Source organism: Battus philenor, unplaced genomic scaffold (genome assembly GCF_028537555.1).
Source record: "Battus philenor isolate CCGP_79_NKW_IND1 unplaced genomic scaffold, ilBatPhil1.0.hap1 SCAF_5, whole genome shotgun sequence".
Lineage (NCBI taxonomy): Eukaryota > Metazoa > Arthropoda > Insecta > Lepidoptera > Papilionidae > Battus > Battus philenor.
The window spans coordinates 6054547-6068938 of record NW_027181715.1 but is presented as its reverse complement, the minus strand read 5'-3'; the positions used below and the strand labels follow the sequence as shown (position 1 = coordinate 6068938).

Here is a 14392-nt window from a genome sequence, read left to right as displayed (position 1 = left end):
AATCACGTTCATATTTATTTTTCCTGTTGGATTTACCACAGGACAGATGATCTCGAAATCACGATGCCCAACAATTTGTACAGACAGTTTGTACCAAAGAAAGTTACAAAAATTCTTTTTCCTTGCCGATTAGTTTGTACATATTTATGGCATCTTAAAATTAATGTTACTATATAACATTAAGAACTTATTACACGGGACTAAAAAATAACATATAGATTAGTTAGCGATTTTTCCTAAAAGTTTTTTTTACATTGGTTTGTAAATAGGTATAAATGAAACATATCTATTAACAAGCAAATGTAAAGAAAGTTTATCAGTCACAGTGCTATCGTCTAATCACTAAAAGTAAAGAATGGTTACCATAATTTGAAAAATGCAATAATTCATTATGAATTGTTAAGAAACTAGAACAAAATGTGAAAACAAATCGTAAGTAGTCAACAATATTAAAAAAATAATATTTAAATTAATCTTTAACTCAAATGTAGCTAGCAACTGTGAATATTAAAGGCGTTATCAACTATTATCTCTGGAGGCTAACTAAAAAAAATCGTCCCATAATTACTACCTGTTTTTGTATTTTATTTTATATTTAATTATATAAATAGCTTAACGAAAGAATAGTATGTTTTCTAGGAATAGGAGCATATATGTTTTTAAGCGATAGTCTTTTATTTCAATAATCCTTATCTCTTCGTTGTCAAATTTTTTATGCGTGTAATATATTGATAAAATTTGTAAACTGCTTGTTAAAAATTTCTTGTTTTTCAAAAAGCATGTTATTAAATTACATAATAAATACACGAAAATTAATGACACTAACAATATTAATGTATTATATAAATATTAATAAATAAATTTACATACATCTTTATAAATACACACACACATAAAGCTGTATGTACTAATAAATATATTCATATATAATTTGAAAGTATGACACAATGTAGCTTTTATATAACAAAATAGTTCAATCGATTATTTTTTCCTATGTCATTCATTTATATCGTAATTAATAAATTTTATCTACAAGAGATATCGTGACTCAGGTTACTACTGTAGGAGCCACGAGGACTGCTACAGTAGTAACATTAGATTGCATCAATATGGACGTGCTTGGTGTCGCAGTAAATGGCTTCTTACTTTTATCGAGTGTTTGTGTTATTCTTATATGTTGGTTCTATCATATAAATTACAATTACTGGAAGAACCGAGGGATACCATTTGAAAAGCCCTTTCTTTTCTTTGGAAATCTTAGTTTCATCATGAGAAAGAGTTTTTGGGATTTTTGCTACGAATTGAAAGATAAACATCCTCGAGAATATTTTGGAATCTTTTTAGCTTGGAGACCTGTTCTGATGGTTCAAACTCCGGAGTTGGCTAGGAGGATTCTCGTGAAAGATTTTGAATATTTTACAGATCGTTATTTATACAGTGGTTTTTCTGACGCTTTGGGTTCTTTGAATTTGTTTACGGTTAAGGTAATTTTATATTGTTTTGCAATAATATCGCACGCATAAAATTAAATGAAAATTTCAAAATGATACAATTATATGTTTTTAAATATTATTTTAGAATCCGATTTGGTCTGCGATGCGACACGAAATGTCGCCAATGTTTACATCCGCTCGACTTAAAATGATCACAGAATTAATGAATAAAAACGCAAGTGAACTGGTTTCTAAAGTGCGTCGCGACTACATTGACAATAACAAACTTGTTAATTTAAAGGTAACGTTATGTAATCATTTTTTATTAAAATACTTTATTTTTTGCTTTAGGTTTTAGAGCTTTTGGTGATTTTAAAATTACCACAAGTAGATATTTACTTGTAGATAATGTAAATTTTGAACATATCATGGTAATTTTACTCCTATTATAAAATTTTTCCAAGTAACTTGAAACGAAGTGTGTTTTTGTGCTTTATAAAGTCTCGTCGTAAATACAAATGAATTATTCACGATAATGTTAAAAATGATATTGACTCAAATATTATGTTTGACCATCATTTTAGGAACTGTTTTCAATGTACACATCAGACACGGTGGCATACAGTGTTTTCGGGATTCGAGTCAGTGTACTAAACGATGAAGATTCACCGTTATGGTGTATTACCAATCACATGGTCAAGTGGACGTTTTGGCGCGGATTCGAATTTACTATGATATTCTTTTTACCTGTTATAGCTGCTTTTCTAAGGTAAGTTAAAAAGTTATGTAGATAGCTTAAGAATCAAATTTAACTTTATTCAACTCAGAGTGTAAGAAATAAAAATGCCAAACTAATTTTCAAGATTAAAATTCTTCTCGGAAGGAGCATCTAATTATATTAAGAAAATATTCTGGGAAGTCGTCGGGGAGCGACAAAAAGATCAAAGCTCTAACAACAAGGATCTTGTTAATCATTTGCTTAAGTTAAAACAAAACTTGAAGCTCCCCGCTGAATCGGGATCAGGTAAGTACAGAAATTATTATGTTTTAATTACGAATACGTATGGTTATTAATAAGAATAATCTTATTATCACTATTTTTAATGAGAATAATATGTGTATTACACCGTGCTGCAAGAATAAGGGATCACATAGAAAAAACTACTTTTCTCATTTTTTTTTAAATTAATTGCTTGTATATTATATATATACCTTATATAGTAATTCACGTGCGTATGTAGTAGTAAATCTCTGGCGAGGTTGTATCCAAAAGTGGACGTCATACGGCTTTAATGATAATGAAGTAGATATAGGTAAAATGACTCTGGTGTCATTGGTGTTTAGTCTATCCGGTAATAAAGTCATATGTTGCTGTCCGAACCGAGGTTTCTGAGAGGTCCCTGAGTTTAGCTACTAAACCGGAATTTAGACTATGCGTTATCAGCGCCCTGCTTTCTCAAATGCGAAATCTTAAATGTCAATAAGGTCACCAAAGATCATCCGTAAAAATTATTAGGTTCGAACACCAGCATGCGCGAATATCTTTCTAATGATATATATTAAATCGTTACCAAAATGCTTCAGCTTCAGTAGTGTTGAGATAAGTCATTGTTTTTTATTAGGATTCACTGGAGTTGCCCACAAGCGGTAATAGCCCAGCGGTATAACTCTGAGACATGTGATAGTAAGTCCCGAGTTCGATTCCAGAGATGCAATTTTATATAATTCACACTAAATACAATTATTATATAAGGTACCCACTGCTCACAAAGAGTTTTGCAGAGCATGAGCAGCAATGTCCTTGGTGTACCATAATAGGAAGCATAGCCTTGCATTGGACATCTATTGGCTAAAAAGACGACAAAGTAATTTCTTATTAATTTCACAGGAATTTAAATATTAAATAGTCATGGTTTCATCGAATTTAGTTTCTTTAAGCCCATTATCTCGTTCACGAGTGTAAAGAGTGATAAGATTTTTTTATTTAAGATCTCGCTGACAATTTAATGCTGGCACAAGCAGCTGTTTTCATTCTGGGTTCCATTGAGACATCTTCTTCCATTTTAAGCTATTGTTTACATGAACTCGCACATCATCCAGAAGAACAGGTAATGATATATTAACTGCTGAAGAACAAACATTATAACTTCCTGTTATTATATTTTTTCATAAATGTAGAATATTGCAAAAGTAATTAATCATTTTTACGATGTTTATTTCCGATTTATTAAAAAAAACTAGTTTTTATTAGCTTCATTTTGACACAATCGAATCGGGTATATGAGGTTGGGCCCTAGAACAAATAGGTATCATGATTTGTAATAAAATTTATTAATCTAATACAACAGAACGAAAATCAAGATATCGATAGTACACTGCTAGTCAAAAATTTACATTAAAAATATGTATTAATATTTTATAGTTATTTAATTAATACATTGATGAATTAATACTTTATATTATGTATAATTAAAACTAATGAGCTGCAATATTAAATAGTGGTTCCGTTTATTGGTGATAGATTTTATGTTAATAAATTTAACTTTTAAAATTCGTGTATTACAAGTTTTAATTCTGTTTAACAACTTTCAGGACAAACTTTATAACGAAGTTCGTGATGCTTTACAAAAAACAGACAAAGACATTTTGAATTACGATGAGTTGATGCAATTGAAATACCTTTCATCTTGCATTAATGGTAAGGGTTAAATATCAGAATTAAAAATGGGAAATATATTAATTTTATATAATTTTTATTCAATGACCTTTCAGAAACATTGCGAAAATATCCACCGGTTGCTTATTTAGACAGAATATGCAACAAAAATTATAAATTAAATGATAAACTCACTATTGAAAAAGGGACACCGGTATTTGTCAACGTCCTTGCTATCCACTACAACGAGAAAATCTTTCCGGAACCAAACAAATGGTGCCCGGAGAGGATGAACTGTTCATCGGATAATGACAATTTGAACTTCACATTCTTACCATTTGGAGAAGGTCCTCGCTTTTGCATCGGTTCGTATATTTTTTATATTTAAAAAGGCACGAGAATAAGAAGTACCGTAGTCTTGAATATAGTATTGATATATTTAAGTTTCCATTAGATCACAAAAAATATTACAAGGATATTTATAAAGATTAGGTACAATGTTCGTGGAAGACGATTAGTCATGTTTTCCTTATGAATTACTTCTCGTAAACTGTATTTATACTAAACTATTTATAACATTGTATGTTATTTAGTGATTAAGTAATATATATGTATATAGTCAAGTAAAGTATTAGGCGATTGGATACTACGCACTTAAATATACATATATCGACGCTTAGGTAATCAGATGGATCACATAAACCAATTTCCAGATACATTATCTCAACAGAAATTTTTTCCAGTATCGGGGTTTTTTTTGTTAGTAAATAATCTTATTTTAATCAGAACGTTCGCTGAACTAGAAAATCAGATTATGTACTTATTATACTTTCAAAATTATGTTGATTTTTTTGTCTGCGTTAATAATATATGGATTTCGATATAAGCTTTCGATAATATGTTTAAAACTGGCAGTGAAACAAAGCACCATGGACATTTATTTACGCAGACGATGTAGCTGTCTGTACAACATTCCGGAAAGAGTTAGAGGTAGCTTTCAGTGAATGGAAACGTCAGTTACAGACAGGTGGCCTTCAGCTGAGTGTTGCGAAAACCCAATACATGGTGTGCAATGACCCTAACCAACTTGAATACCCTCTCATCATTGATGGACAACAAGTCATCGGATGTGACGAGTACAAATTTTTAGGTACCTTGTTGCACATATCAGGAAATTTGGAGATAAATATACAACATCGAATCGCAGCTGGCTGGCTAAAGTAGCGCGAGGTAACTGGAGTTACCTGTGATCGGAGGATGCCAGTGAAGCTTAAAGGTCTGATATATAAGAGCATGATAAGACCTGTTCTGACCTATGGAAGTGATACATGGGCTATGACACACAGCCATATCCGTTCAATCCATGTCGCCGAAATGTAGATGCTTCGGTGGATGTGCGGAGTAACGAGGCTCGATAAAATACACAACGAGTACGTTCGATGTAGCCTTGGGGTACGTGACATCGCGATAAGCTATAAGAGAGACGGCTTAGATGGTACGGACACGTAAAGAGGAGATCTCCTGAATACATCGGGAATGTCGCTATGGAACTAAACATTTCCGGGTCCAGAAGAAGAGGAAGACCGAAAACAAGATGGGCAGATACCATAGCGAAAGACATGTCTGCCTGCAAAGTTTCTGCGAACGACGTGTCCTATCGCGCGAGGTGAAGAAAGAAGATAAGGAAAGCAGACAACATGATGGAACATAATAGGAATAATAATGTTTAGGAGAGAGAGAGAGAGAGAGTTTAAAACTGGCAGTGACTCTACTAATGTAAAAAAACCAACAAGGATTAAAGCAATTTACTATGTGAATAAAATTCATAATTTAAACTTCAGGACGTTGACATATAAACTTAGGCATCTCTCACAGATTTCTTTACAGTCAATATATAATGCAAATGTGCGAAACTTTAACACAATTAGCGAAAATTTTCAACTTAGATTTAATTCAAGTGTAACTATTATGCGATTGATAAGCCTTTCTTTCTTTACGAAGTAATCGAGTTTAGTCATTATAATTTCATATGATTTATTATGCATAGATTTACAGTTGAAAGTGGTTTATATTCCGCGTCTTCGGACAACCTTAACAGACTCCATCTTAAATAATATTTGTATTGTTTGTGTTTAACTATAATTATGTTGTCAACTGTCTTTAATATGTAACTTATTTCCAGGTAAACGTTACGGCATGATGCAAATCCGCGCTTCTTTAGCTCAACTAATAATGGCATATGAATTAAAGCCTGCAGAAATACCTTACGATACACCAAGTGATCCATACAGTGTTATTTTAGCACCGAAAGACGGTTTAAGCGTCAAATTTGTAGCGAGATGAAAAGTCTGATTCTGTTACTTGTAAGATAATATAAAATAAAAAACTCCTTAGCGATTTTTTTTATAACTTGACTTATTGCCGGCAAACGTTTAACTAAAAATAAAAAAGATATAGGTTTTATTGGGATGTTTTAAATAAAGAAACAATTTAGAAATGATCATATTTTTGGACAGTACTAATAAAAGTTAAATCGTACAATTCCATGTTTTCTAATCACCATTAATTTTTAGAGATATCTGTATCATTTTTAATTAGCAAAATAGCTTACAACAAATAGATTAATGATAAATGTTATCGTACGATGAAATAAATTGATAATTACTTGATAAAAAAAAAATTATTTCGTTCATATCATAATCGGATCCAAACTTGTAATGAGGCGGAAAATACGTTTTCGATTACAAATAAGCACCGTGGGCTGGGAAAATGTTAAGTATATCATCTTTTTATCAAACCAAAATTATTTATTGACGTCAACAACCTAATTATTATAATAACTTCCTGAAATATTTCGCTTCTTGATAATTTACCAAAGCTAACGACGTTTAATAAAAAATCAAGCTAATATGATTCACACTTTGTGCATTAATTATATGCTCAAATGCTATTCGTACCATAACACCAAACTGCGATCGACAACTCGCCTGCTTAGAGTGGCGACTACGACTCTGACTTATCCCTCGTAGATATCTTTAATAGGGGGCCTATCGCTTTCAGTAAGCGTCCAGTCACTTGGGTTTATTTTCTCAGCGAATAGTAACAATGATTAGGCGAACATCTCAGCGGGTCATGATCTATACAGGATGATTATAAGTGTAAAAACTTTAAAGGCGTGAATGCATAGCCTGTTTTTTAACAAAAAGTTTAATAGATTTTATAAATAATTTTATTTACCACATTAATGATACATTATTTTATTGCTTATTGAAATGCGACATACTTCTAGCAGTACAAAGTTTGCAGGGCAGACAGTAAACTATAATTATTTATGATATGTAGTAATTTGAATTTTTTAATTCATATTATCATTACGTTATTTATTATAAGTCACAACATTATTTTTTATAATAAAATGGCTTTACATTCACTCCTTTAAAGCTTTTATATTTATGTAACCAATTATAAAAACAAACTCAATACCGTAATGGTATCGTTCAACTTCTTGACCTCCGAACCATGTTATCGAATTAGGAATTTAAGAATAAAATAATAATTTACATAACATCTCAAAATGTAATGGCCTATTTAGTTCTGAAACTGCTTTTATGAATATTAACACTACAATTGCATGGAAATGGCTCTCATTCTGTAAGTATCTAGCGTAAATTCTTTACGACGAAGTCGTGTTGATAAATCTATGGCGTCTAAAACCTCGAAATGAGAAAAGAAACGACTTATATTCAAATATATAAATAAGTACTTACATCAGTAATAACTATTAAAACGTAATTTAAAATGTAACATAATCATTCATTTTATCTCATTTTATGAAACCTATTTTTGACACATCCGTCATCTTTAAACCCTAGTCCAGATTTATCCTGATATTGGATGCAATCGTAAAACAATAATCAAATAAACTAGTGTGTAATTGAAATACGTAAAAAATATTGCAAGGTACATTCATTGTTATTGTAATATAAGTATGGAATGACAAAAAATTACGAAGGTAATTTAATTACGAGCTAAGGATGTTCAGTGGTAGAGGACTGGAACTTGCAATCATAGGTCGTAGGTTTAATTCCGGGGTATAGCCTGACATATAATTCTCACTTTGTGCATTGATAATATAAGACTGCCACTGCACACAAATAAATATCCAGAGAATGGGCAGCAGCGTATAACGCGATCGCCAACCCGTCTGCATAGCGTGATGTTTATGGTGTGTCATATGTATCCATATATATCTTTTGGAGAGGTTTTGGCCGTGCAGTGGGCGGACATCTGTAGACTGAAAGGACGACGATTAATCTAATTACAACCTATAACAAATTACCTGTATAATCGTAACAGCTAGAAACCTGTTCGGAGTAGATAATTGCACAGAAGGAAGCAATTATATAAAGCGTCGGCTCTCTTTGGGAGGTTTATTTAAGTAGCTAAGATAGCTTGTAATAGATTCATGGTATTTATTGGAATGTTATCAAGAATATGAAATGTATGAAAGTTTTTAATTGTATTATTATAAATATTGATACATTCATTTCGTTGTCTGCAATGGCGGACTGCAAATGTAAGTTATAGAAAAAAAAGTGTAAAAACTAAGTTTCCAAGCGTATTTTATTTTCAGAATCATCTTGGGAAATCAATCTCTCCATGAACAGATGCAATTGTATGATTTAATTTTGTTTAGAAAAACCGGCTTTAAATAATAATAGAAGCATGTGATCGTAACAATAATAATGAGCAGTAGTTTCAGCGGTAAAGGATTGAGACTTGCGATCATCGGGTTCGATCAACCCAGGACAGAATCTTATCTAATTCATACTTTGTGCATCAATAATAAGAGATTACCACTGCTCATAAATAAGTTTCCAAAGGAGGGGAAGCAGACCTCTGCGTATAATAATAATACACTGCGATCATCAACCCGCCTGCCAAGCTTGGCGAATATGATATATTCCCAATAGATCTTTTTGGAAGATTCCCGTGCCTAGCAGTGGGCCTTTATGTGCTAAAACGACGACGACTACAAGGAGAGCTATGCGAAAGGCATTTAAAAGTTTTCATAAATATTAAAAACCATAAAAAATTGCGTTTTCAAAAAATAAATATACAAAGCTGTTATTGTGAAAAATTCTATCAAAGCTGACTTGCTAAAAAAAGGGAAAATACAGAATGTACGAATGATAAGATAAAAAGAATATATAGTTTTGAACTTATAATAATATTTTATTTAACGATTAAATATTTTTGTTTTATCTCATATCTCTCAAATTAGCGTCTTACTAAAGAAAAGACGTTTTTTGTAATCGTATTATAAAAAGATTAGAAAAAAAATGGTTTTTATTCTTTAGGAGAGAAACATTAGTAACAATGAAGTCAAATATATGCGAGGTACCGTTTAGTAGTATCCGCGCTTGTATAAGAAAGCTATTTCGCCTCTATACAGTTTTTTTTATTATTGTTTGTTGCCATATATCTCTAAAGCGGCGGAGACAATATACTATTTGATTTTCAGTTTTTGCCTTTCTTAATATTTTAGTTTAAATTACCACATTACCTTAACTCTTATCAACATTTTATCTAAACATTAAGTTTATTACCGTAATTATTCATGCGTGACATCTATTACTCCAATAGATGGTTGCATTGCATTCTATTCAGCATGATGGTATAACATTAGATGGTATAACATTATACCATGAGTAATTATACTGAAGCTACTTGTATCTAGTTAATTTATTTGTTAGTACTTTTATATAAAACTAGCTTTTGCGTAAGTATTATTATTAATTAGGTATAGTTTTTGCGGCTTTACTTTTGTTTAGAGTATGTAAAAAATTAGGGCCTGCTAAACTTCTTTGTACACAATATTGTTAACTAATCTGTCATTAGGCGCTAAAATTATCAACTATCAAGCTATTGGGTGAACTTAATCGTGAGCAAGCAACATAAAACTGGCCATCAGAGAAGCAATGTTCTCTCAAGTCAATATCCACAAATTTCAAAGTTTGCTCCTGAGACTTGTTTATTGTCATGGCAAAGCAGACTTTTAGGGGAAACTGTAATCGTTTAAATTCGAACGGGATATAATTACAGTTTCCCCTTTCGCATACTCAGTTTATATAGTGGCTTCCACAATATTGCGATGTAACGCTTTCACTTGCAGTCTCGTGCCGTTACAAAGTTTTGGTGGTTTTAAATTTCGCAACAATATTATTGGAGTAACCATACGCAGAATAAGCTTATGATAAGGCAAACCTGGCGGTTTCAACGAATTTAAAAATTCTACAAGGTAATTAGTAACGTCATCTGTATTAAACACAGTATCAATAGAAGTATAGACCTTTTCTACGCCTTCAAACGACATGAGCAGGATATTGTTGATAGCTGCTGCTTGATCGTTCTTTGGAGTAAGTTTGGAACGCTCACATAACCATTCAATAGGCTTGTCATGTATATGAATAACATCTGGATAATCTTCTTATACATCATCTTTATACAGCAATTCTTGGGCCGTAGTAACAATTGTGCACAATTATTCTGGGATGGTTATCATTTCATCAAACGATGGAAAATCACCATTACCGATTTTAAGAAGGAGATCTGAAAATCAACCAGCAGAATCATCCCCGCCCAAATGTGCTTTCATATTTTTATAGAGCTTAAGAATATTAACCTGGGGCCACAAATTAGATTTCTTAATGCACAACTTTACTTAGTCAGGTCTGGTTCCTTTCGGCAGCACTGGTAGAGTCTGCCGAGAGTCTTCGGCCAGCAAAACTGTTACGTTACCCATTAATTTTGTATTACCCCTTATATCACTTAGTGATTTGTTTAAGTCTTCAATACCACCTTTATGAGCCACCGTTATTTCGTCCCACACGATTATTTTTGTACTCTTTAAAACTTTAGCAAAATTACTTTGGATAAAGTTTATTTGGCAAAAGGGATTCTTAGCAGTGATTAAATTGAGTGGTAACTTAGAATTAGCATGAGCAGTTCGATTACCTTCCAGTAATGAAGCAGCTATGCCGGACTACGCCACAGCAAGAGCAAAGCCGTGAGTTCTTCTTACTTTCGCCAAAAGTAAATTAATAAGGAAGGTTTTACCAGTTCTTTCTGGAGCGTCTATGAAGAATATTCGACCGTCATTTGCATCTACACATGTGATAATTTTATTGTAAACTTTACACGGTTAACTTTTGTATTTTTAAAACTTTTTTTAAGTTATTTTAAGAAATATACAAACAAATATAACTTAAAAAAAGAATTCCACATTTAGTCTACAATTGAATTATACCAAGCTGTATCTAAACATCTTTTTAGCGACATTAACTAATAAAATATGATACTTTTAGTGATTAATAACCAATACAATAAATTTATCATTATTAAGCATTACATAACGCAGTACTTAAGTTTAACAATTAAGCATAAGTTAATAGTTGAAGTTTTATAACATGAAAGAAAACCCACTTGACATTTGTGTTTAAAATTCGCGAGCCATGGCAGTCTGAGATAGCACTGCTTACGTGGTTATTGATTTTTTAAATTTTTAAGTCGTTGTACGTGTTATCTGTTGCTCTAAATATACAAAAGAAATTTCAAAAAGTAAGAAAGAAACCGGCTCCTAAAACATGATATGTGACAAATGATTATAGTCATTACTAACAGCCTTTCGAGCGTCGATATTTTTCTTTAAAAATAAATAAAGAATTACCTACTAAAAGAATGGTGTCCCAGCAGCCGGTGGTATTGAGATCGGTGGTAGTCCAGCAATAGAGGACTGAGACTTGCGATCGTAGGTCGCAGGTTTGATTCTCGGGATGCAATCTCCTATAATCTACAGGTTGTATGTGATTTATATAAGATTGCCACTATTCACAAGTTTCCAGAGGATGGGCAGCAACATCTTTTGCGTGACATAATATCACATTGCGTTTGCCGACCCGCCTGCCAAGCGTGGCCATTATGGTATATACCTCATATATGTCTTTGGTGGAGCCCTGTGTAGCCTCTTCAGGGGGAATCTAAAGACTGAAAAAAGAACTAACAAAATAAACCTGCCTATATATTTTTATACCAAAGTAACTTTTATAGATACAATTATCGACATTATTAAGTTACACAGTGTGTGAATATTTACAGTTAATAGGTAAATATAAAGCTTTTAAATAGATATTGAAAATACGTTATTCAATGAAATAATGTATTGTAATGTATTTTACGTAATACACATAAAAATACTCTAATTCTACTTTGTTTAATTCAATTGATAGTTAAATGATGTCCAACCATAAGGTTTTTCATTTTACTAAATATAAAATATAAAGTTTAATAAAACAAATTTTATTATAACAATATATGTTTTACAAATTTGTAAATAATAAAAAAGGTTTTATTTAAAAAAAAATACAATACAACGTCTGCTTAATGACGTGTGATACTTTGTTTCAATCCATAAATCTTCACGTCTCTCTGGGCACATATATCAGTTACGTTACCACAAATAATATTTATTCTATGTTGTTTTCCTCTCAGCTATAATCATCTGAAATTGTCGAGGCCATGCGTGCATTATATTCACTGATATTATTAGAAAAACGTTAGAGTGTAATTATCTTATCATAAATTTTATGAGTTATGTATGACACGTAATTGTTTTTAAAAATTTGATATACACAAAATTAAACGGGAATTTTCATTGAATAAAAATAACGTGTGTTAAGCTGTTTTAAATTTCCCATTAGAGTATCAAGAATATCAAGCACTACACTGTATTAAAGGTGTGGTCGATAAAAGCTATAGCAGCATAATATTTTAACCCAACAAATAAAACGCGGTAGTGGTCATTGTCTATTCTCCTTTAAACTTGTTCCCGCTATGTGTCAGCGCCGAGAGGGAAGAGGGTTCAGTAACCGAGGATATGGACACAACGTAGTTAAGCGTAACCTATATGTCTGGCCAGTATGTTTGTAGGACTGGTCCCAGATGACTGTTGTGAGTAGGTTCGAGTACAATTCAGAGTATCTAATAGATACAGGCGTTACTTTGCGGAAGTCCATCCTAAGTAAGAAAGGGACTAATACATAGCTACTTCTGCTATGCAGCAGTAGTCGTGCAATGAAGTGCACCGCCCGCCAGTCCGCTGATAAATGCGCATGAGCAAACAATGCGAATTACACAACTACCACCTCTAATGTACTCTACACGTGTTTCACCCCTCCACGGGGCATCCTCAGGAGTAATGTTACACCGACCAGTGCCAAACACCGAGTGATACTTCACTGCTGCATAGTGGAAGTAGCTATATATTGGTCCCTTTCTTACTTACAATTCAGAGATGAGGCGGTGGGGTGCGGAGCTACATTTTAAAGACAAACAGCGGCGGCCGTCGCTGGCAACGCTGCGGATATGTGATAGCGTTCTGACAGCCGTGGGGGTGCGAATTTGTCGAACCCCGTCTTTGCTCCCTTGAGGATGTATATGCGAAAGCATTTCCCTTACGTAAAATAAAACGCCACAAGAGTTACCACGCCGCATACGTCCATCGTCATAACGTTTGAGTGAACGTAGATAATACAATTACATTAGTTACCATACTATTACTGCGTGAAAGAAAGAATATGACAGTGTTTGAAATAGTCCACGTGCATCAATTCTCTTGTTAAGAATAATCGGCATGCATGCATGCTTATTCGATGATAACGATGAATGCAGTCCGCTTTCGACCGGTCTTTTTGGATATGTATAGCGAGGCCTATGTTAGGTGACCCTACGGCTGAAATGATGATCGATCACCACGTTTTGCTTATTATATTTTATAACCTTATACTTATTTTACTCGTATTGAAAATACGATTTTAGGATTTTAGTACAATTGCAAATCTCATTATCCCTGTATTTGACTAACAAAAGAAATTTATGAATCTAATTAAAGACTAAAGATCGGCTAAAATTGTGGTATTAAACTAATATTAGGAAGTTGAGAAAGTTTAGCGCATTTTAACCTTTAACTATGGACGTCATTTTTTTGTAACACTACCATGGACGCGCGGTCTCTCGGACCGCTATGTTCTGAAGTCCAAATATTACGTAAATATTAATTTTATTTGTACTCTTTTGTATTTATAGTTTTTTAGATATATTGAAATTAAATAATTTCGAGGCCTTTCATCAATCTTTCCTTATTTGTAAATAAAATAAAGCATACTAACAATTAAAAGCACTTTTTGTCGTACATTTACTAGAGATCAATTTTAGTACGAAATACTCGAATAAATTAAACTTTTTA

At 32.5% G+C, this 14392-nt stretch overlaps 1 protein-coding gene across 1 annotated transcript; it reads left to right on the top strand.

The window, feature by feature from the left end:
* Window positions 1–1104: 1104 nt before the first annotated feature.
* Window positions 1105–6469, top strand: LOC137929579 (cytochrome P450 6k1-like). The gene is made up of 8 exons (XM_068772597.1): window positions 1105–1484; window positions 1579–1734; window positions 2018–2202; window positions 2297–2457; window positions 3423–3541; window positions 4026–4131; window positions 4206–4454; window positions 6272–6469. Exons 1-8 carry the CDS (start codon window positions 1110–1112, stop codon window positions 6430–6432), a joined length of 1512 nt encoding a protein of 503 aa, XP_068628698.1. The 5' UTR covers window positions 1105–1109; the 3' UTR covers window positions 6433–6469.
* The last annotated feature ends 7923 nt before the right edge of the window (window positions 6470–14392 follow it).

What these genes read in the sequence shown, in the direction of transcription:
- LOC137929579 (XM_068772597.1), top strand. Translation starts at nt 1,110, where the DNA reads ATGGACGTGCTTGGTGTCGCAGTAAATGGCTTCTTACTTTTATCGAGT. An exon ending in ACAAACTTGTTAATTTAAAG is followed by an intron (nt 1,735 to 2,017) that starts GTAACGTTATGT and finishes CCATCATTTTAG; the next exon opens with GAACTGTTTTCAATGTACAC. An exon ending in CACATCATCCAGAAGAACAG is followed by an intron (nt 3,542 to 4,025) that starts GTAATGATATAT and finishes AACAACTTTCAG; the next exon opens with GACAAACTTTATAACGAAGT.